At 45.8% G+C, this 24241-nt stretch overlaps 1 protein-coding gene across 3 annotated transcripts in view; it reads left to right on the plus strand.

Annotated features, from left to right (window-relative positions):
* Positions 1 to 4111: 4111 nt before the first annotated feature.
* The window catches only part of DPP7 (dipeptidyl peptidase 7), a 28962-nt gene continuing 8832 nt past the window's right edge, over positions 4112 to 24241 (plus strand). For 2 of the 3 annotated variants that reach the window (XM_074556091.1, XM_074556092.1), the window contains exons 1-6: positions 4112 to 4270; positions 4575 to 4688; positions 9080 to 9219; positions 10686 to 10849; positions 15587 to 15722; positions 19056 to 19137. In XM_074556091.1, the coding sequence (XP_074412192.1) occupies positions 4198 to 4270; positions 4575 to 4688; positions 9080 to 9219; positions 10686 to 10849; positions 15587 to 15722; positions 19056 to 19137 (709 nt within the window). In that variant the 5' untranslated portion in view covers positions 4112 to 4197. The remainder of the gene's footprint in view (positions 4271 to 4574; positions 4689 to 9079; positions 9220 to 10685; positions 10850 to 15586; positions 15723 to 19055; positions 19138 to 24241) is intronic. The other variant, XM_005491861.4, reaches the window with a different exon arrangement.

Here is a 24241-nt window from a genome sequence, read left to right on the forward strand (position 1 = left end):
TTCCCATTTCTTTCCCAACATGTTCCAGGACCGCAGGTGGGACCCCAGCTCCTGGAACCAGAGCAGAGTTGCTCAGCACTTCCCACCAGGACACAGCTGCAGCTGGGCCCAGAGCAAGCTTTAGCCATTCTTCCAGGGCACGTTTCTAGATCTCATTAGTTGCTGTGGACCAAGAGCTGTATGCAAAACAGTCTGTTCAGCATCATGTGTTGTACCAAGACACTATAGCAGTGTCAAGCCTTGCACGTGGTCATCATGTACAGTACCAGTACCTTCCACTTCATCTTGTTTCCAGCAGTGTTTGAGAGTGGCCTATCTGCTGGTGGGTGGACACAGTTCACCTGGTTCATGTATTATATTTGACTATCAGCAGAACTGGGTCTCTTCTTCTTGCACTTATGCTGCTGGACTCCTCGCCACAGCTGACAGAGGAGAGCCAAGTGCTAACTCTTCACTGCAGGGATAAACAGAGACAGCAGAAATAGAGTATTTCTTTGTGTTATGTTTCTAATGATCCCAGGTTTATTTCACTGTATATCGCACAGATATGTAGGAAGGGCAGCTCCAGCCCTACAAGACAGAATCCAAACCTTGTGGGTGAGAAAAGTGAGAAGGCCACTCAGCCTGCCACAGCAGGTCAACAGTGCGCTAAGAAATAAACCTGAGGGTTTGCATCTCCCCACTCACTCCTGTCTCAGTTTACTTCTTTTCAGTTACACAAGAAAGAGTGTGTCTGAGCAGAGAAGTGCACACTGAAAGCCCCATAGTTACTTCTCCCTCTCCAGGTGCTCTGTCTTGTTTTTCTGCTACTCCCAATAAGATTCACATGCCCTCACCAGTACCAAGGTCCAAGAATATTCCGCTGTATCTCGCCCATCTGCTGCTGATGCTGTCTTCCAGGAGTAGCTTCTCAGAGGTGCAAGGTACTACCAGAGACTACTCTGCAGAGATGATAAGCAGGTGCTGATATACTCCGCTATAAACTAGCTAAAAGTGCTAAATACCCTTTCTCTGCTCACCTCTAGCTTCTCCTCTTACTACACAGAAACCTTCAATGTTTAAATTTTGCTTGTAAAGGACACTGATGAGACTTTAAACAGACTACTTACTACACAGAAATAAAAGAACTACTAGTAGATAAAATACAGTGCACGATAAAGGTATTACATCTAGTGAAGAAATAGTACACATTAAGATTCATTTACCACTAAATGGATGGAGTGTTGAGGGTTTCTTGCAAGACAAAGAATATATGCACAATCCAGGCTTCGTAGAAACTGAGTAAGGTCACAATGCCCTTGAAGAACACGAAAGAAGAACACACTCAGCGGCAGACAGTTCAGGATGTAAAGGCAGACAAGAAAATTGCAGTGAGACTCATGAAGATGAAACACTAACTAAAATTAACTGAAAGCTTAAAACACATGCACAGAAGGATTTAACCAATCATGTATTAGCTTGAGGCGTGAACAATAGAACACAGTATAAATATAGCTTGATTTTGCAATAAATTGGCTTCACATGATCACATTGATCACGGTGTGATGTCCTTTTCCTGATCCTCCACAATAATGGAGTACACATCAAATTCTTCCTCTCAATTCCCAGGAACCATGGAATTTGTGTCCAAACTCCAGAGAAGTTCCTGCATGTTTCCAGAAACTTCCAAGAAGTTTCTACCTCCACGAAAATTTGTGTAGCTTTTATAGTTGTAAAAGTAGTGTCTTCAGTCAAGAATTTCTAGCTTATCTCCCCACATTTGTTCTCACATCCAGTTGTTTATTGGGAGTTCTACTTCAGGTGCCAGAGAGAGAAATAACACTTCTCTGTGCCGTGTAGCCCCAGCTTCCTGCTGAGCAGTGCAGTCACTTCACTCCTCAGTGAACTGCCACATCACTGTTACACTGCCTTCAAACCTGACCTCCTGAAGAATCTTTTCGGGAGGCTGGTGCTGTAACACCACTTTGTGCAGTTTTTGACAAGCCTGCACATGGATTTATGTTACCACTTGGTCATGTGGCTGGCACAAACCTGCATGATGCCTCCCAAACACAAGGCTCAGTGCTGTGCCACTACCAGCTCCCTGCACTCCACAGGAACATGGCTTCTCTGTCCCTCCAGTGCCATCATGCTGAGCTCTGGCTCAAGGCAGCAGCTAGCATGGCCACAGAAACATCCACCCAGCACTTTACAGGAACAGCAACAGCAAAAGACAAGGTCAGACTTTTCTCCTGATGTCCACCATGCCAAACCAAAGTTTCTCTCAGTCAGACATTGCAGCCTTTCTCATCATAATCTCACTGAAAGTGAAATAAGTTGATAATAGGTAACCCATGTAAGCATGAGTTAACTATTAAGAGTTAGCAAATATTAAGCACAAGCCTAAGAAGCAGGACACACCTTAGACTTATCAAGATAAGAGACACAGAATGCATCTTGTCAAGGTAAGAGGAACAAAACCTATTAACAGCAGAAAACACTGAACCAGCCAGCAAAGGACGTGCATGCTTTAGAAAGAAAGCTTAAAAGTGCAAAGTGAGGAAGACTACCAGCCTTCATCAGAACAACCACTGAGGAAGACTCGGAGCCTTCTTCAGTGTGACCAACAGAGTACACTGTGCTCGCAGGTCACATATGTTATGAACAAAAATTCGGTTAATATTTTTTTTGTGAGAAAGAGTTACAGGGACACAGCCAGATCACTGTCTGGGTTCTTAGTGCTTTGTTATTGTAATCACGGGTCGTTGAAGCTTATCTCCTCTTTTGTATTAGTAAAAGCCCTGGCTGGGTGGGGTGATGGTCCTTCCCCGAGGCTGTGCTCTCTTCCAGCATAGGGAAGACACCTGAAAGGGTGGGGGGGGTTATGCAAAGTGACTCCAAAGACCAGCATGCTTTGAGACCTCGACTCCAAAATGCAACGAGAAAACCCTAAAAACAACGAGCCACCTAAGAATTGAGAGACTAAAGTGATGTCCAGATGTGAGGAGCCAAGTGCTGAGCCTGCAGAGATGCGGAGCCCCTCTCGCCCTGAGCAGAGAGTCGTCCTGACGCCGGGAACAGACAGGACCGAATCAGGAAAACCAAGATCTGACGGGGACATCACGCCCTAAAGGCTCCCACGAGGACTGGATCCCCTGGCTCTGCCCCTGGTGGACAGAGCTGTGCATATCCTCCTCCTCTGAGTCGCCCTGGGAGACACGATGGGGACTGCAGCCCTGCCGAGCTGCCCAATCCTGAGCTGATCACTTTTAATAAAGGCATTAAAAAGGAGAAGAAGTCTCCTGGCCCTGTTTATTTCAACATATGCTAATGATATTAATGATTTCCGAGAATAATTTGTATCACCACTCCAATCCCAAGGAATGTAATGAATATGCATGAAATTTAGCCATATATTGAGCTGTGTGAAAGTGCTGGGTGTGTTAGGAGGAGCACTCCCCCACGTACCCAGCGCCAAATAAAGCAAATACCCACCTCACTGAGTCAGTGCCTGAGCAGACTCTTAGCTCAGCATTGGAGTGAATCAAAACAAGAGAACTGTGCCATAGTGTTCTCCTGGGCTACACGAATTCTGCAACCCTGAAGAAATCCAGCTGTTGCTTAAAGGCATGGCCTCACCTTCCTCTGCTTCATCTGCCCCTGCCTTCTCTCCTGGGCTGGCACAGGCCTCTGCATGGACTCCCTTGTGAGCCAGACCCGAAGACCAATCCCTCATTAAATTAATTCAACGGAAGAAAAGCATAGCTCCTTCTCAGCTGGCTCAGCTTCCTGGCCCTGCTTTTTACGCAACGGCACGAACCTTTGCTTGGGAGGGACCACAGCAAATACCTGATGGGGGAGGAGAGGCCCCCTTCTCCTAATTCTGACCTGAGCGTACACGGGATGGAGTGGCCAGGTAACCTTTACCAGAAGTACAAATTACAGAACTAACTTTCCACATCTGCTGCCTTTTTAGTCTCGCAGTACACAGTGGCGCGGCCCCCTCCACCCCCAGGAGAGTAAGGAGAAGGAGGCGGCCCGGCCCAGCCCAGCCCGCTGAGTAGTGAAGCCGCCGAGTCGAGCCGCCATAACAGGCCCGTGGCGCTCGCGTGGTCACGTGAAGGGACGCTGAGTCACCGCATGATCCCGAAGCTGTGGGTCACGTGACCGGTGCCTGCACGGCGGCGCTCGCTGCGCAGCGCAGGCGGAGCGGCTGCCATGGAATCGGTGCTGCTGCTCTCGGCCCTGCTGCTGCTGCTCCCGCCGGTGCTGTCCGCCCGCGCCGCTCCCGGTGGGTGTTTCGGGCCGGACTCTCCTGCGTGTCACCCCTGCTCCTCGGGCCGGACCCGGCTGCCGGACTTCCTCCTTCCTCAGCCAGAGCCCCGGCCCTCCCGTGAACAGGACCCTCTACTAGCTTTTCCAGGCCCTGAGCAGGACTCCGAACTAGCCTCGCTGGGCCGGAGCCCTCAGCCAGCCTGGGGAGCACCGAGAGGGTGCTCTGAGCTCCCCGGGTCCCAGTTCCCAGGCTGGGTTGTACCGTACCGGGTGACCTCGCCTGTTGTCGGTTTCCCCTGTGCTGATGATGCCCCCTCCAGCTGCCCGGGTCATGTGGCCCGGCCTGGAGGAGCGGCTCTTTCCGCAGGTGCGGGACCACTTCAGCTTCGAGACCTGCGGCAACGAGACCTTTCCGCAGCGGTACCTGGTGTCGGGTAGGTCCCGTGGGTGCTGTGGCTTCGGGGTGGATTCCTTTCTGCTAAAATTTTGACTGCCTCTGTTCCGATGTAAAGCAGGAGCTAGAACACTGGGCAGCCAAGAGTCAGTGTTAGCCACGGGCCAACCCTGTACGAGCCAGGCATTCCCCAGCATTGTCTACATCCTCCTTTCCTTTTTAATCCACTTTTTACAAAGGCATGTACTTATAGAACAAGGGGGCCTGGCTTTAAATTGAGAGTAGGCCTAGACTGCACATTAGAAAGGAATTCTTCCCTGTGAGGGTGGGGGAGGCCCTGGCACAGATTATGTAGAGGAGCTGTGGCTACCCCATCCCTAGAAGTGTCCAAGGCCAGGTTGGACAGGGTTTGGAGCACCCTGGGGTAGTGGAAGATGTCCCTGCCCGTGGCAGAGGGGTGGAACTGGGTCAGCTTTAAGGTCCTTTCCAACACAAACCGGTCTGGAATTTACTCCTTGCCTTCTGTTCTGGCTATGTGGTACAAAAGGGATTGTGGGGACTGACCTCTCTGGAGCAAGAGTAGACTAGAAGCAGGAACTGTGTTAAGCTTGTACCAGAGCTGGCTCTGTGTGTGTGTCTTCAGTTGACGCCAGCATCTCTTACATGTAATCGAGTGTTCTGAATGTGTCAGGAAAAACAAATAGTGACTGAAATGTTGCACTGTACTGATCGTTTTTAGGAGTAAAGGAGTAAAATGCAAATCACTAACCGAACCCTCTTGGGTTAGTGGTTTGCACTATTTAAACTTGTGCAACTGTAGATAGCTTAATCCATGTGAAACAATGAGCACTGCCATCAAGGAGCCAGCCGTGTCTCATTTTTGGGTCACTGACAGTAAAAGAGAAAAGGCCTTTTTAAACAGCATGTGACTAAAAATACAGCAGTTTCCATAACCAGTGTCCCATGTTTTTCAACCCTGCTTATGCAGAGGAATTGGGGAGCAAATTGCAGGGAGAGAAGAAGGGCGGACTTGGGAATAGCAGCAGACGTGAGCACTGCCCAGCTTAGTGCCCACTTGCTGCTGTCTCCCAGCTGCATTGGGTCTTCAGATGCTCCAGCTTGCCTTCACATTGCCTGCTGCTCTGCAGCTTGTCCAGCACCTGTGCCAAGTTGTGTGTTTCACCAGGCATGAATTCATGGATCAGTTCAACCCAAAGACATGGATACACCACTGCATTTTGAGCGCATACCCAAGGCTGCAATTTCACTAATTGGGTGGCCCTTTTTGAACAGAATGTTGGAATTACATGGTTTAAAGCATTGTGCAACTTCTATTTGTTTTCTTTTAAAGTGTTATGTTTTATCTGTGAGTCCTGGGCAGAGCTGAATAAGATTTGTGAGGAGTAAAATATTATCAGTGCAGTTCTGCTGGTTTATAGAGAGTTTCTTACTCAAAATTCCTGTGATTCCATTTCCCTGTACTGTTTTTTTGTACAATATGAGACTTTTCAGATTATCAGCAAGAAAACAAAAAGTAATTTCACTAACAGGGAATCTGATACTCTTGAATTTAGCTAGCAATTCCCCAGGATTTCAGTCAAAAAATAGGTACCTTTCTAAGAAGCCCATCTGGTTTGGTTTTGGCTCCTGTCATGGTTGTTTACTCCAGGAGCCATGAAGCACATGAGGAGAAGAGCCAGAGAAAAGAGAACACAGAGCACTCCAGTTACCTACCCAGCATCCAAAGCAAATGCATCACAGTCAGTTGGCCTCTTTGTTAATGAAGAGGAGCAGTTTCACTAATGAGAGGTTTCAAATCCCATTTCAAGCCAAATCTGGCTTTGTCAGTTCTGTGCTGAGAATGCCAAGAATTAAATTTGGGCCTCTCTGTTCATGAAAACAGCCTCATGTGACAGCAACATCCATGGGACAACTGTTGTGCAGGGTCTCTTTCAATGATGTGTTGAAATCAACACTTAACTGATGGTCTGAGGTTTGTCATTGAAGAAAACTATTTATTATCCCTCCTAATTCCTGTGCAGTTTATCACTAAGCTAAAATCAAATGTTTGTTAAAGTCAGCAAGCATTAGAGCAACTGTTTGTTAGATAAGCCAGTGTTAGCATCACAGCTCAGCTTGTCCTGCCAGACTCCATTTGCATTCAGTTATAAAGTGATCTGAGGATGAAGCACATTATTTTCATATATCATCATATATATACGCACACATGTATGCATGTGTGTTAGATATATAACATATATCAGCATATCCTGGGCTCCTCCCCACGGTGTGGGCAGCAGGTGTGTGGGGGGATTCTGTCCCTCTGCTCAGGTAGAGGGAGGCGGTTCTACTGGGACCCCGCTGGTAGAACTGCCTCCAGGCCCAGGGACCTCAGCACAAGAAGGGTGTGGAGCTGCTGGAGTGAGTCCAGAGGAAGCCCCAGTGATGATCAGAGAGCTTATGTAGCAGAGCATCTCACCCTCTCCCAAGAGCTTATCTGTCGTTTGTTAGCCAGTCAGATAATTCAAACAGGACAAGCTGTGTTATTGTGTTTTGGGCCCATAGGTTCACACTGGTCTGGTATTTCCCAACTGCCAATAGATACCTTACTGTTGACATGGGATCTGACAAGATAAGCTGGATTTTGACTGACTGATAGCTGTTCACTTTATAACTATAGAAGTCACCCCAAACTTTCACAAAGCAGAAATCTGCTAAAATATATATATTTTCTGGAAATGTGTGGAGTTTCCCTGTTGCAGAATGAGGCCTTTGTCGGGGATGAGCCATTTGTTGGTGAGGGGAGACTCGGACGCTCAATATGAGTGATAGCAGGTTCCATTTATTGAAGAGAGCATCAGACACTTATACAGCAAGTAATAAGCGTATGAATATTCTGTAAGCCAAGTGATCTATTGGTTAAACTATACCATCAACTCTTCCTCATTCCTTTGAGCCTACATTCCCTATTTCCCACGTCTCTCTGTCCACTTGTTATTATACCCAGCTAGACCCAAGGACACGCTGTCTTGCAGGTGCAGGACTTGGAATTAGCCACGGCCTTGTACTTTTCCAGTCTCTAGTCAGCTAAATTCCCAATATTTCCCCTGTGAGCAGGGACATCTGCTTCATGGTTACTCCCCAGGGGTTGAGTGAAGGAATCTGTACATTATCACCACTTCCGTGGTAAATTACATTTGACTCCTAATCAATGCTATTTCTTTTGCCTGTTTTCATAAAGATACCTTGATATAGTGCACTGTTCTATGGTTTACTGTTATCGACTAGTAGTTCTTTAGTTTTATACTGTGTAGTGAGTAGTTAAGATCTTCTAGTTAAGATCTTTTGTCTGTTATCTCTTGTCTGTTTAATAAATAATCAATTTTTATAAGTAGATCTTATTTGCTGTGATTAGAACTGTGATCCAGAGTGATTCCTTAAATTTAAAATGTTGCCAAAATTTGAGGCTAAGGCAGGGCTTGTCTGAAGCTTTCCCTTGTCTCGTGACTGGAGCCCCTCTACTCTGGAGACAGGTTGGGAGAGTGGGTTTGTTCAGCCTAGAGAAGAAAAGGCTCTGGGCAAACCTTATTGCAGCCTTCCAGTACTTTCAGAACGTTTGTGAAAAAACGGGGTGGGGGGGGGGTAGCTTTTTGCCAAAGCCAGTAGTGATAGGACAAGGGGCAATGGTTTGCAGTTGACAGATGGTGAATTTGGATTGGACATAAGGAAGACATTCTTCCCTGTGGGAGTGGGGAGGCCCTGGCACAGGCTGCCCAGAGAAGCTGGCGGCTTTGCCATCCCTGGAAATGTTCAAGGCCAGATTGCACAGGACTTGGAGCAGCTTGATCTAGTTGGAGGTGTCTTTGCCCATGGCAGGGGGCTTCAACTGGATGGTCTTTGATGGTCCCCCCCCAGCTCAAACCATCCTATGAAATGTAATTTACAACTTTATACCTCACAGCAGGAGTATCAGAAGGACACAGGCAATTCCCTAATGTCAGTTTTGTGTGAAGATTTACCTGTGCAAATGTTTTGGAGCGAGTTGGGCTAAAAAGGGTATATAAATGGGAAATCACTCTTTTGGGGGGCAGCTGTGTGCAAAGGACTTGCAGAACTTGAGATTTTAGGTATTTTTCAGGCAGAAGTGAAATTTTCAGGCCATTTAGTGATCTTATGGAAGCTCTTATTTACCCCCACCCAAATGAGAGATTTCTGGAGCCTGGCCTTCCTAACACTTTGTGTCCCAGATCAGGTCTCAGGAATCAGCCTGTTCACAGAGTTCTTCCTTGTTAATCTCCTGCCCGAAATCAAAAATTGACTCATTTCATGCAAATACTCTTTGTTGTGTTTTGGGGGGGTATTATGTGTTTTTTGTGGGTTTTGGTTTTGTTTTTATTTCAATTTTTAATTTATTTCTTTCAATTGCCTCAGCAAAGTTCTGGAAGAAAGGATTTGGACCCATCTTTTTCTATACTGGCAATGAAGGTGACATCTGGACTTTTGCTCAGAACTCTGACTTCATATTTGAATTAGCAGAGGAACAGCAAGCACTTGTCATTTTTGCTGAACATGTGAGTATTTTAGTCATGCATTCTTTAGAATCCTGTTCTGTTCAGTGCTACCAAATTCAGCTTTCTGCAGGTCTGGAATAGTGGTACCATTTCTTCCTGTGGAGCTGAGTCAGACCTGCTATAATCTTTCTCCCAGTAACAGCAGATCTTCTTTTTGTAATCATGGCTTTTGAGTAATTTTTTACAATGCCTCCCAGCACTCCAGGATACAGACTGTGTTGCCAGGCTTGCAAGGGTTCCTCAGGGGTGAAGAGATAGATGAGAATCTTGACTCCATGATCAGAAGGCTGGATTAATTAATTTATTATATATATTACATTAAGACTATACTAAAAGGAATAGAGAGAAAAGTTCAGAAGCTGCTAAGCTAAGAATAGAAAAAGAATGAATCAACAAAGGAGCTCTCCCTGATTCTGTCCCAGAGAGAGCTTGTCTTTGATTGGCCCTTAATTGTAAACATGGAACATGGGCCGATCACAGGTGCACCTGTTGCATTCCACAGCAGCAGATAACCATTGTTTACATTCTCTTTCTGGGGCCTCAGCTTCCCAGAAGAGGGAAAAATCTTAAAGAAAGGATTTTTCACAAAAGATGTCTGTGACAGAGTGCTGTTTCAGTACAGCCTATGCCATGAATGATTTGTTTTTGTAAGTAGTTTCTGTTACAGGGCTTGCAAGGGTCTTCAGGGTGAAGAGAGAGGTGAGAATCTTGACCTCATGTTCAGAAGGCTTGATTTATTATTTTATTATATATATTACATTATGACTATACTGCAAAGAATAGAAGAAAAGTTCTCAGAAAGCTAGCTAAGAATAGAAAAGGAATGAATAAAGTTCTGTGTCCAGGCAAAAAGCAAGACCAGCTCTGCCGTGAATGGTCAGTAAATCCAAACATCCACCTGAGACCAATCACGAATCCACCTGTTGCATTCCACAGCAGCAGATAACCATTGTTTACATTTTGTTGCTGAGGCCACAGCTTCTCAGAAGGGGGAAAAATCCTAAAGAAAGGATTTTTCACAAAAGATGTCTGTGACAGTTTCTACAGGCCTTAAACTCCATGTTGGAGTAGAGAGATACTTTGTTTGGATAATATTTAATCTCTCTACCCTGCAAAGTCCCAAGCCAACCTTTTCCACACTATTAAATCTATTATCTGTCATCTTAGGCATGAAGAGATTATCCTGTTCCCTTTTGTAGCTGGGAATGTCAGGAGAGATACATGTGCTGAGAACCCACTTGGCACCCACTGAAGCAGCTGTAATGTCCTGGGCATCCACTCCATGATCTGTCCTGAAAGTGTCTGTGTATCAGCTGCAGGAGACAAGGCACTTCCTCAGTTATGGACAAGTTAGAGGATGTCTCATACTGTTATCTCTTCGTATTAGTGCACACTTAGCCCAGCTCTATGGTGAAAGTAGAGAAGACCCATAGGAGTATTGCCATAGTGTATCTCTTTCATTTCAGAGGTACTATGGGAAGTCTCTTCCCTTTGGAATTGAGTCAACACAGTTGAAGAAGACTGCTCTGCTCACCGTGGAACAAGCCCTTGCTGACTATGCAGTGCTCATTACTGAGCTTAAGCAGCAGTTTGGTGCTGCAGACTGCCCTGTCATCGCTTTCGGAGGCAGGTAAGTATTGTGTGGACTCCTTCCCTTCTCTGCATCCTTTTCCAGCCAAAGTTATGCTGCTGTAGATCTCCTTTGCTCTCAAGAAAGTTCTCAAGGCAAAGCTTTAAGCTATCCTTTTGAGAGCAGATGTGCCTGTGCCTCAGCTGCCATGAGCTCATAACCAGGTCCCACTCTTCTTTCCCATCAGGAATTAGTCTCCATTTGTGGTTGCTTCGGAGAAGCAGCCCTGACTGGATGTTTCTAAGCTTCTTCGATGTCTGAATCATCCAAAGCTGCAGAAAAAAATAGCTTGGAAAGGGTAAAGGGAAAGAGGTGTTGTCTAGAATGAACCTCACCTGAAATGTTTCTACACTAATGCATACAGCATAAGGAACAAACAAGAGGAGCTCAAAGCTTAGGCCCAAGCCCAGAAATTTGGCACCGATAGCAAAAGTGAAGTCTGGTAGGACAAGTCCTGTGACTGGAGTGCCCTGTTGCATGGTTACAGGCTCTTCAGGAGGGATAGGGCAGAAGAGGTGAGGCAGTGTCATTGTAGTGGAAGGGATAGAATGTCTGAAGCTCATAGTTGGCAATGGCACAGTTGAAAGCCCGGGTAAGAATCAAAGGACAAATAAATAATGCAGATGTCACTGCGGGAGTCTACTTTGGATCTCCCAGACAGGATGATGAGGCAAACAAATGATTCTTCAAGAAACTAAGGATGCTTTCAAGTCAACTTCCCTTGTCCTTATGGGGGACTTCAGCTTGCCAGAAATCAGCTGGGAGAATCACACAGTACAATCTAGACCAGGAGATGCCCTGAAAAACCCAGTTGACAACTTTATGGCACAGTTCTTAAAGGAGCAGAATTGGAAAGATACCCTTCTTGATCTACTGCTTGTCAACAGAGAGGATTTTGTGAGCAAAGTGGGGATTGGCAGCTGTTCTGGCCACTGCAACCATGAAGCCATCGAGTTTAAAATCTCTTTTGATGGGAGGAAAAGTGCCAGCAAAACCTCAACTCTGGCCATGAGAGAGACTTCAGCACACTTCAGGCTGCTTAGGGAATTATTGAGTAAAATCCCCTAGGAAAATGTTTTTGTAGGTCATGGGGTCCATCTGTGTTGGTTACTTATTAAATATCACCTGTTAAGGGCAAAGGAATAGCAATTCCCAAATGTTGAAAGTCAGGCAGGTGAGGCAGAAGACCAGCTTGGCTGAACAGGCATCTTCTCTTGGAAATAAGGTGAAAAAGGAGGTTGTATGCCCAGTGGAAGCAAGGTCAGGTCACATGAGAAGAATACAGAAACACTGCTCTCCCTCTAGAGGGAGAAAATTCATGTGATTAAAGGTTAATTTGAGTTGAAATTGCCAAAACTGGAGAATAATAAAAAGAGGTTTTTAAGTACATTAATTGTGAAAGGTAATGTAGAAATAACATTGGCCTGTTCCAGGATGAGGATGGTCACCTCACAAACAGGGACAGAAACAAGGCAGAAGTGTTCATTGCATTCATTGCATTCTTTGCCTGTCTTCACCATGGGTGACAGACCAAAAGGGCCCCAGTGTCTTGAGCTGGAGGACCATGAATGTGAGAGTAATGAGCTCCCTGTTGACCCTGAACATGTGCAGGATCTGCTGCTCCATCTGGATCTCTACAAATCTATGAGGTCAGTTGGGATTCATCTAAGAATCCTCAAAGACCTACTGATGTCATTGCAAAACCTGTCTTGATGATTTTTGAGCAAGCTTGGGAATCCAGAGAGGTTCCAGCTGGCTGGAAGCTGGCAAACATTGTCCCAGTTTTCAAGAAGGTCAGGAAGGAGGACCCTGCAAACTACAGGCCTGCCAGTTTCACTTCAGTGCTGGTAGAATCTGAGAAGATCATGGTAAATATTATTCTGGGAGATATTGAAAAACCACCTGGACAGCAATGCAGTCATTGGTCGCAGCTAGCTTCAGGAGGGGAAAGTCCTGCGTGTTGAACCTGATTTCTTTCTATGATGGGGTAGCGCATCTGGTTAATCTAGGACAGCCAGTAAATGTCATTATTTTGGACTTCAGCAAACCTTTTGGTGCTATCTCTTCCAAAGATTTTTCTGAGCAAAATGTCCAGCATATGATGGGTGAGCAACTGGCTCACTGGTTGGCACAAAGAGTTACAGTGTCTGGGGTAACACCAGGCTGGTGTCCAGTCACTAGTGGGATTCTGCAGGGCTCCATCCTCAGCCCTCTTCTCTTCTACATCTTTATTAATGACCTGGATGCAGGACTTGAAGGAATACTAAGTCAGTTTGCCAACAGCACTAAACTGGGAAGAGCCGTTGACTACTCCCTTGAAGACAGGGAGGCCCTGAAGAGAGACCCCAGTAAGTCAGAGAGATGGACAATCAGCAACCGTATGAAGTTTCCCAATGGCAAGTGCTTGGTTTTTCACCTCGGATGGGGCAACACTGGCTGTGTGTATGGAGTGGGGAATGAGAGGCGGGAGAGCAGCTGTGGGAAGGGACCTGGTGGTCCAATGGCATATTGGATGTGAGTCAATAGTGCCCTGGCAGCCAGGAGGGCTGTGTCCTAGGGGGCATCATTGCTGGCTGAGTCAGGGTGGTAGTTATCCCACTGTGCTCTGCACTGAGGTGGTGTCACCTTGTTTAGGGTACCACAATGTAAATATGTAAATACATTAAGCTATTAGAGAGTGTCCAAAGGAGGGCCATGAAGATAGGGAAGGGTCTGAAGGGGAGGCCTTATGAGGAGTGACTAAGATCGCTTGGTTTGTTCAGTCTGCAGGAAACTGAGGGAAAACCTCACTGCCCTCTTCAGTATCCTGTGGAGGGATAGCACTGATCTCTTCACTCATGACCAGTGACAGGACTCAAGGAAACAGCATGAATCTCTGTCAAGGGAGGTTTAGATTGGATATCAAGAAAGTGTTTTTCACCCAGAGAGTGTTTGAACACTGGAACAGGATCCCCAGAGAAGTGGTCATACACCAAGCCTGTTTGAGTTCGAGAAGAGTGTGAACAACACTTCCAGACACAGGGTGGGATACTTGGAGTATCCTGCATAGGGCCAGGAGTTAGGCTTAGTGATCATGATTGGTCTCTTTTCAGCTCAGCATATTCTATAACTATGAAAATGAGAAATTCCTCCTGCAGGATCGGAACATTTTACATTGGAAACACAGGAAGCTAATAATTGATAAAATATTCTTTCAAGGGGCCACACAGCTTTTTATTAAACACAACCTCTAACAGCATCCAGCCATTTTCATTGTATGCCTTTTCATAATTCTGCTTCTCTTTGTTTCTTTCCCAGAGTGCTCATTGTGCTGCAGCTGGGTGGATGTGATGTCCTTGTTTCTTGATGGATCCCCTCTCTTGTAGTAGAGGGGTGCTTCCTTCCAAAAATCTCCCAGAAGTTCAGGGCTTTGAATTCAATTGCAGTGAGCTAAAAAGCACTTGGCACGATAGTTATCATTAAGCCTTCAGCTCGTTGCGGTGTGGTGACGGAACTGTTGATCTCACGGAGGCTTTTACTGTGATTATCAGGACAGTAGCTAGAGTAGGGAGGCCCAGAAGCTGTCCTGGGATAGGAAGATGGGAGAGGGATACATCAAAACCTCCTAGCTGGCTGCATGTTAGACTGCAGCTCTCTGTGTGTAATTGAGGGCTCAGTGTGCAGCAGCCCTGGGCACACTAAACCCAAATGAAGAACACTGAAATATGGCAGTGCTGGAGAAGCACGGCATTTCCTGGGAGATAAAAACCAGACCACTTCTGGTGCTTATAACTGTGCCAAATTAACCTGAAATTACTTGCAGGAGGTTTCAGGTAATGCCAGTCTCCAGGGCTAGAGAAATGCAAATTGCTTTACACATGGGTGTTGTGGGAATGGTATTTACTGAATCACTTGAGGTGGTACAGAGGGAGATTGAGTGCTTTTAAATTTGGACTTAGACCAGGTTTAATCTGTGTTTTGGGGGTGTCATTTGCCACTCCCCATGGCCTCAGAGGAACTCTGCAACCATTAGCAAATTAATGACTTCTGTCATCCTGGGTCAGTCTAGTAGCTTTTGATCGATGTGTAGATTCTTGCCCTGGCACTGAAGCTACCAAGGTAGCTTTGACTTTTCTTGTTGCATTTGTAAACTTTTCCCCTTCCCTGTATCTGTGCTGATGAACTACAGAGCTGTTATTTGGGGTGCCCAGGGAGAATAGCCTTCATTTTCCAGGAGTCGAGCCTGTTCTGCCGTGTTCATGGACACCTTTTGCCAAAACCCTGGCAAAGTTCTGACTAGTTCTAACTAGTTCTTGTCATTCTGTATGCAAAATGTACAGTGTGTCTTCTCTCTCTGAACAGTGAGTGCTTCACTCAAACCCTGCTTTGAAGCTATTGGTACATGCTCAGGATGGTGCAAATTTAAATACTGAAGCAGGATTTACATTTGTCTACAGAAGCAAGCTGAGCTGCTGTGTTCCCACCAGAACTGGTGTGAGCATTTGGGGAAAGGCCAGTAAGAGCAGTGTGTGCTGGTCATTGGCCATAACTGGATCAACATGAGGATGAGGCACAAAGCATCACATGTATCCATTAACATCATCCATATCACTGAGCATGTGTGAAAACATGAGGCATCACAAATATTAATGAGCTTATTGTTACCTTGGTTTAGGTGAGCTTGTAAATGTTGGCCTGAACTTCTGAGCTATTACAAGTTGTCTTTTAAAGGAAATAACTGTTGTCTCTCTTTGGTAGCTATGGAGGAATGCTGAGTGCTTACCTGAGGATGAAATACCCAAATGTCGTGGCTGGAGCATTAGCTGCCAGTGCTCCTCTGCTGTCTGTGGCTGGGCTTGGAGACCCCACCCAATTCTTCAGGGATGTCACAGCAGTAAGTAGCATCTCTTTTCAGGAGCAATATTTTCTTCCTTTAGGAATGCTGTTTCTTTTCTAGGTGTTTAAATAGATATCTGCCCTCACGGCATCACTGCTAAGGAGGGAGTGCAATTAAATGGTAACCTGAAAGGAAAAGCAGTAGCTCCAGCATGGCTGAGCACTGCCTCCGCTTGGGCAGCTCAGGGTTCAAAGGTGCTGCTCCAAGAAGCACAACTCCATGCCAGTACCTTTAGTACCACTAAGAATTGACTTTCCCTTTCCTAGTGGCTTGACTTTATTGCAGCCTGAAATTTTTCCCTTGTGCCTGGCTGAACACCTTTTGGATAATTTATTTTTCAAATCCTCTCCCAAAATGCTGTATTGGTACCAACGATTCACAGCATCTCCTTAGTCCAAGGTGATTCCATTTCAGTGAAGAACTTGGAAATCTTAATTTCATAAGTAAAAATGTGCAAGGTGTCTCAGGATCACTGAAACTAAAATTTAAATGTGGCTTTTGCATTTTAAGGCCCTGAAAAGTTGGTGTTAGAACTGACTTTGATTTATCTTATAAGGAAAGAAATGTACTAGCTAGTTGTACTGAAATCTTGTGATGGTGTCTTTTCTGCCTCTTTTGATATAAATTTCTAGATCTTGGTGACACAGATGGCTAGTCTGAACTATTTTTGTTGTCCCCCAGCTGGAACTGAGGTCTGTGCCTGGTGCAGGAGCCAATGAGCACACAGAGCTGAGACCTTTCATGCTTTTCTGCCCAGAATTATTGCTAGGCTATAGTTCATTAAGCTGGCACCTCTCTTTGGGGCCTTTGAAGGCTTTTATACAAGTTACAACAAAGAAGTTGCACAGAACTTGTTCACTAGTCACCTTAACTAATGCTTTTCTGCATGTTCTCCAGTCAGTGTCAGTTCACTATACCAGGGTGGTCTGACATTAGCATGGGAGATGTCTCAGGGGTGATTTTTACCTTGCAGCTTAGTCTTAGTTACCTTTGGGCCACCTTAGCATTCTTCTCCCCATCCCTCTGGTCTGGAGGTGATTCATCTTTGTTGACACATTCTTGTCATTCTTGTGTTACTTTGCTATTGTTCTCCACTTTAAGGACCACACCTGTGTATGTAACTTGTGGTCTCTTTGTTCTTATTTATATACACTAACATCTTGTTTCAATGCAGTGACTTACAAAAGAGATAGCTTTACCAGTAAGTATAAAGAAGAGACTATTGTATTAAAATAAACACATTTGAAACTCCTAAGTGCATAAAAGAATAATAGACATCTTGTCTTAGAGTTACATATTTTCAAACAAAAAATGTAATACCATTTGGTGTGGAAAAATTCACAGCACCAGGGGTTTATGTCCAAAAAGGAGACAGAGGAGTCCTGTAATTTTATTAGAATAAAGGAAGAGGCCATGAGGCATTTCCCATGGGGTCTTTCACATGGTTTGGGAATGCAACCCCCTTTCCATCCCAGTTTCCTGGATGCATCACCCTCTTCCTTTCCCCATTGGCTGAGGTACTTGGAAGGTACAGAGTTCCTGAATCAGCTGCTCTGTGTCCCCCTTTTCTGTGCACCCCTCCTTTTTTTTTTCTTTTATATAGCAAAACACTGTTCATAATTCTATTAAGCCTTTGTTCTTTTTATCAAAGTTCAGGAATTTAACATGGCCTTGGCTGAGCAGTGGCCCATGTCAATTAGTAACATTTTCTAGAACTGGTAGTTTCTTCTGTTACTTCACTATCTATAAGTCCCTGGCCCTATCTACAAGCAGATTAACAGTTTGTTTGTAAAGACACATTCATCTCATTCCTTTCAATTTAGTCAGCTAACAGGCCCCCGTGGGAATTTCCTTTCAGCATCTTTGTCTTGCTTCAACTGTAAATATGCTGGGAGTCATAACACACCCTCAAACTTAGGGTGTGAAAAAATCTTTCCAACTAATTTAAAAATCTTTTCATGTGAAAAGACTTTCCGACTAATTTAAAAATCTGTTCTCTCTGCAGTAGTAAGTCAAGCTCTGGGCTGAGCTCTTAAGCAAGCACTATGTGGTTTCAAAGTACTCCCTTCCATCTTCAGTGTGGAGGTTGCTCTGATTTGCAATTTATGCATCTGAAATCTGATTGTTCTTCTTGCTGAGAACACCCATGAGAGTTCTTAATCCCAATGAAGGCACAGGGAATGACTGCAATTCCTCCTGCCTCTGCTAAGCTGAACTGTTTCTGGTCTGTAGGGATCCTCATGCCAGGCAGTGCTTGGCAGCAGCCCAGCAGTGCCTAGAGGAGAGCTCAGCTGTCACAGCTGCCAGAGCAGACCTGCTCCTCTGTCCCAGGCTAAACTATTCCCACACTCCAGTTATAGCCATTAGCAAGTGAAGATCAATAAGCACATCCAGAAGGATTTTTGCAACTCCTAAAAGGATGCCCAGGTAAACAGTGAAAAACTCTAAAATTATTTATTTAAACATAATTATCCAACAAAGGCAGAATTAGGAAGAAAAGAAAGGTGCCAAATCTATTTTTTAATTGAGGGTGGGTCTTTATAAGAAAAATGCCTAGCTAGTGGTTTGTGGTTACTTACCTTGCTCTAGCCAGGTAAAGAGACCTCAGAAGAACCCTAATAATTCTTCTTGTTACAAAACACTGGTTGCCAGCAGACCTAATTGGCCTTACAGCTTGAGAGAGGAGAAAGAGCTTGAGTTCTTTGGGCCATCAATCACAGAAACAACTTCATCCACCATAACCAGTCACAGCTCTTCAAACCTAACTTAAAGTGCTTTTTCAGGATCAGTAATAGTTTTCCTAAGAAAAAGAACATGGTCATTTGGCAGGCCACTAGCAGGCTTAAGAAGAAAAGCAGATCTTGGTCTTGTACTTCCAATGCATAACTGACTTCTCCTATGGTTTCTTCTCACAGGCAAAGTGCAGTTTCAAGGACTCAGCTCTGTGTTTAAAACCAGCAAAACCCTTATGACCCTTGCAGCCTGCCTCTCTCTCTGAGGCATGCTGCATATTCTCTTGGTGCTTCATGCTCAGTCTGATGCTCCTTGAAGGGCACAGTGTTCTGTCTGACAGGTCATCCCAGCCAGACCTGGTGACACAGCTGCTGCTTGGCCTGAGCTGTCCAGAGTGTGGCTTCTGCAGAGACATGCTGACTCTCTGAAAGACAAGGCAGAAGCACTGGTGTCACTGCTAATGGAAATGCAAACGAGGTGCTGAGCAGCAGGCCAATAACCCCTGTCATCTTCTGGTCTCTGGCAGTTCTTTGTGTTGCAGCCTCTTAAGTATCTCCTGTGGGAAACTGTCATCTCATATCTTTTCTGTCCCTTCAGGATTTTCAGAAGTCCAGCCTAGGCTGTGTCACGGCTGTCCGTAAAGCCTTCCAGCAGATCAAGGACCTGTGCCTGAGTGGAGGTAAGAAGGGAGCCCTGCATATGGCTCCCAAGGGCAGCCAGCATTCCCTGACATGGGGGGAAAATGTTGGTACTGCTTTACCTCAGCTAGTTGTTCAGATAAGTCAGTGCAGATGCCCATATGGCTTCCTCTTTCTGCTTGTACTGTGACCATGTTCACAGGTGTTTTCAGGTGAAGGGAAGAGGTGAGAATGTTGACTCCATGTTCAGAAGGCTTGATTTATTATTTTATGATATATATATTACATTATACTAAAAAGAATTGAAGGAAAGGTTTCCTCAGAAGCTAGCTAAGCTAAGAATAGAAAAGAAAAGAATGATAACAAAGGCAGCTCTCTCGGACTCTGTCCAAGATAGCTCCATCTTGATTGGCCATTAATTATAAACATTCAAGATGGCCCAATCAAAAGTACACCTGTTGCATTCTACAGCAGCAGATAACCATTGTTTACATTATTTTTCTGGGGCCTCAGCTTCCCAGAAGGGAAAAACATAAAGAAAGGATTTTTAGTGAAAAAGATGTCTGCGACACTTGTACAATTTATATTTTTCTTTTATTAACAGTTTCAGTTAGCATTAAATTGGTAACCAACACTGAAACATAAGTGTGATGTTACATTTTATTTAAATGATACGCTCTGTCTCACCCCTCAGAAATGTACCATTTATTCCAAGCCTGTCATCCTGCCCTGAAGTATCATGAATCTGTAATCCCATTGGCCAAAGTCTTATTCCGCGCCCACCTTGAATCTCCCTGTTGAGCTGTGTGAGGGAGACCAGGCTCTCTTTTGGCCCTTTTCTCCCTAGGCCCTTCCCTTCCCGAACCTTCCCTTCCTGGAACCTTCCCTTCCCTATGCGTGTGGTGCCTGTACCCTGAGCGCCCACTGGTCCTTCTTTCCCTGCCCCCCTCCCCTCCCACCACCCCACTGCCCTGTCTCTCCTTGCAGTAGACCAGCTATCACTTCTGCTGTTGTTCTTGTCCCTAGAGTGGATGTAGGTTGCTAAGCACCACCCAGTGCAGCAGCAGCAGGGACAAGAGACCTTAAATCACTAAAAAAAATAGATACTTGAAGTGTTTAGTTTTTTAAAAATCTCTCCCCGTAATCCTGCCTTGATGTGTGTTGGAGTCATCATAGGAGGTTCCTGCATGCTGTTGGGAGTCCTCTTTCCTAAAGACTGTCCTCAGAGTGTGAAATACCCCTTTCCCTGGCCCTGGTGTGGGGTTTTGGGGAAGGGGAGAGGCAATGTGTGGTCAGCGCTTCTGCTGGACTCCTCCTTGCTCGAGGCAAGCTGCTACTCCCCCCCTCCTGTAATAGATGCACGCCTGTCCAGACCCAATCCAAGGCAGATCCAGCCTTTCTCAGCTGGCTGTTTCGGGAGTGGGGGCAGGGGAAGGGTGTGGGCTCCATGCACAGAGCTTCCCATGCTTCCCTTGCTGTGTTGTCTCCTGTGTTAGTCATGTCCCCCCACTACCCCAGAGCTCTGCCTCACCCAGCACTCTGATGGGCCCTGGGGTGGGAGAGCACAACCGTCCATCAATAAAGGGAAGCTGAAGCATTTGAAGGGGAAAAAAAACAACAAACAAACAAACAAAAAAAAAAAAAAAAAAACAAACAAAAAACCCCACAAAACTAGGGAGAAAAGCACCAAAAGAGAGCCTGGTCTCCCTCGCACAGCTTAACAGGGAGATTCAAGGTGGGTGTGGAATAAGACTTTGGCCAATGGGATTACAGATACATTATACTCAGGGGAGGATGACAGGCTTGGAATAAACAGTACATTTTCGAGAGGTGAGACAGAGCATACCATTTGAATAAAATGTAACACCACAGTTCACCCTTTTTTTGCTAGAAAGAAAAGATTAAGAGAAATATGACAATTAACAATTTAAAAATGAAGCAATAATTACACCGTTTTGCAGCATAAAAATAAATACATTTCCAGTGAGGATTATGTTTTAAACAGTCCATTTGACTTGATGTTTGCCTTTGGTGGTAGGTAGTGTTCAGTTCTGAAAGGGTGCTAAATAGTTTGGTGGGCAGTAACCTTTTTTATCTTTCTGGAATAGTAAGGAGATTGGTAAAAGGCAAGGTACAGTTATTTTAACACGGCACAAAGCTAAAATGAGCATTTAGTTGTAATAAACAGGTTATGTGGGTCCATATGGGTGATTGCTCAAATAGCTTCAGCCTTTGGCACTAAGCTCATATGAGAGTTTTGGGACTGGCCTTTTCAGCGTGACTGGCCTAATAGTGTCACTTTTTCTAATTGGCTTTTTGGACCACCACAGCCGCCCCTTTTAGGCTGAGGCGCCAAATTCTGCTCCCCGTCTCAGGGACAGGGAATCACCTGGAGCCCCCCTGGACTCCAGGCAGGTTTGCGGCCTCAGATTCTCACCCTTTGATCTGAGCTTTACTGATTCTTTCACCTTCCAACTGGTTTAACCCAGAAGACCCCTCGGTTTTAGGTCTTTAAAAGAAAAACAAAAAGAAAAAAAAGAGATTTGGCATCAGCTAATACCTATACTCAGGGAGCATTCACCACAAAAATACTTTCCCAGACACCATTTTAGGTTGTTCATTGTCCTGCTGAGGACAGCATAAACCCAACAGCAATTTTGATTCAGCAGTCTAATACTATCTGAACACTTGCTATTAAAGAAACAATTGAAAATTGCTTCTCATTGGATCTACCCTTGTGACCTGACAGGCCTCTGCTTTCTAAAACTGAAAACAGGACAATCTGCAGTATGAACACACATTTAAACTAGAAAAGCATAATTGTTAAAACTACTTCATGGGGACAGGAGGGAAATGGAGAGAAGACAGGTATTGGATAATAATAATAAAAAGGTTACAGGGTTTTAGGATAAAAAGTTCTAGCTGACAAGCTCTTTTTAGCTCAAGTGGATAGGGATTGAGAATTGGGGAGGTTACGGGGAGCCTGGGACTCTGCAAAAGAAAAAGCTTTTCAGGGTACCCTGTGCCTTCAAGCAGTTTGCTCCCAGTGAACTACCCAAAATAAGGAAAAAAGGGGTATGGATTGCAGAGAAGGATATTATTCTGCTCTTGGAGTAATAGGAGAAGGAGATCATAAAGTAGAATTTTCAATTCAATGATATATACAACGCTGTTAAAACTGGTATTACAAAATTACTTAAGCTTTAGGTTTTGGTTTCTTAGCTTCTTCTCCTTCCAGCTCCTACCCTGTGGAAGGTGGAATGTGGGAACTAGGAGTTGGAGGGGGGCTTGGTTCATGAGAGACGGGGAAGGGGCAGAGTATGGGGGAGAAAAAGTAGGAAGAAAGGGATTTTGGGGAGGAGAAGTAGAAAATGGTGCCGTGCCACGTGGCTGAAGCAATCTTGGCTGGCACATGGTCATGGCTATGTTGGAACTCTAGGCCATGCAGCCACAGCATACAGGGTCGTAGCCATGTTGAGGCTTAGCCATGTGATTGCTGTGCCGGGCTTAGCAGGACGGAGTGTATTCGCGGGGATTTGTTTAGGGGAAGGTGGGTTAGGGATGGAATTAGGAAGAAGGAACAGTGACGGGGGAAGAGAGTAAGACTGAGGAAGGAGGTCACGGAACTGACAAAAGCAGTTTTGGGCAATATGGGGCTCGGGCAAAGCTGAAATCTGCTTCCTCGTCTGGTGGCTCCCCTGCAGAAACTGGTGGGCTTTGGTGCCTTCTTTCACCACTGCTGTGGTTCAGGGCTCAGGTTTGGCAGTCTGCACAGCCCGTCCACTCCGGGCAGGGGCAGCAGGCTCAGCCCTGCCACCACAATGACCGTGCTGTGAGTGGCAGGCAGGGTGCACTCCATGTGGCTTCTCTGGGTGCCTGGGCTGCACTGGCTGGTGGTGGTGGGATGGTGGCATGGTGTCTCACGGGGCCTCTGCGTAGCGGTGGCAAGGCCGCAACTGCAGCCCAGCGTAGCCACCCACAGTGCCAAAGGCGGTGCTGAATTGGTGTTCTGCAGGGTTCTGCGCTGTGCCTGTGGGGTGATGGAGGTCCATTTTCATCTTAGGGTTGTCGGTGCTCGAGCCTCATGTTGGGTGCCATTGTTGCTGTTCATTTGTGATCCCTGGGAAGTCCCCGGGGGACCCCTAAGCCGTATGTTCACTGGTAACAACAGGCAGGCAAGGAGACTCCACGCAGCTTCTGAGGGTGCTAATTTGATGAGGTTTTATTGGAGGTCCCACCCCTGGGAGCAGCATGGTTTCTGAAGGAGAAGGGGGAAAGGGGGAGAGAGGGGGAGCCTAGGGAGAAAAGGTCCAAAAGAGAGCCTGGTCTCCCTCACACAGGTTAACAGGGAGATTCAAGGTGGGTGTGGAATAAGACTTTGGCCAATGAGATTACAGATACATGATACTTCAGGGGAGGATGACAGGCTTGGAATAAAAGGTACGCTTTTGAGGGGTGAGACAGAGCGTATCATTTAAATAAAATGTAACACCACACATAAGTAGCTCTGTGGAGCTGTGGTGGTTGGACAGGAAATAGGTTTTCTGAGATGCTGTGGTCAGGCCAGTGGGTGCTCAGATTTTAATACTGTTACCTGGTTTGGCCACTGGGGCATTGGATCTGCCTCTGAGAACACCGGGGGGGGGGGTTAAAACCACAGCTCTCCCCTGGGAGGCTCTCTTTGGATTTCCAGCAGGAAGGGTTCAGATCTCTCTCCCGGCCCAGCTGCTGGCTGGAGAGGAGAAAACAGACGGGGAGAGGTGGGCCTCCCCGCCCCGAGGGTGGAAGGGTGGAAGAAAGAAGTACCAGGAGGCACTGGGCAGCCCCCGCCACCTCTTCCCCGGGAGACAGACAGAGAGAGAGAGAGGGAGGGAGCCGTGCCTGGGACTGTTATCTTGGAATTTGATATCATGTGCTGCAGGCACAGCGGTGGAGGGGCAGTGGGGGAGAAGAGGAGTCTGGCCGCTTGTAGGAGCTTTTAACCCTTTGTGGGCAATGAAAACTTTACAGAACATTAACCGTTCCTAGAAGAGAGATAAGAGTGGAAGATGAAGAAGGAATGGGCAAGTGTTGAAGGTCTGGGCAAGGGCGAGAGGTCAATAGAGAAGAACCTTGGGTGGAAGAGATGATGGAGTGGCATTTTTG

The sequence above is a fragment of the Zonotrichia albicollis genome, chromosome 21 (genome assembly GCF_047830755.1).
Source record: "Zonotrichia albicollis isolate bZonAlb1 chromosome 21, bZonAlb1.hap1, whole genome shotgun sequence".
Lineage (NCBI taxonomy): Eukaryota > Metazoa > Chordata > Aves > Passeriformes > Passerellidae > Zonotrichia > Zonotrichia albicollis.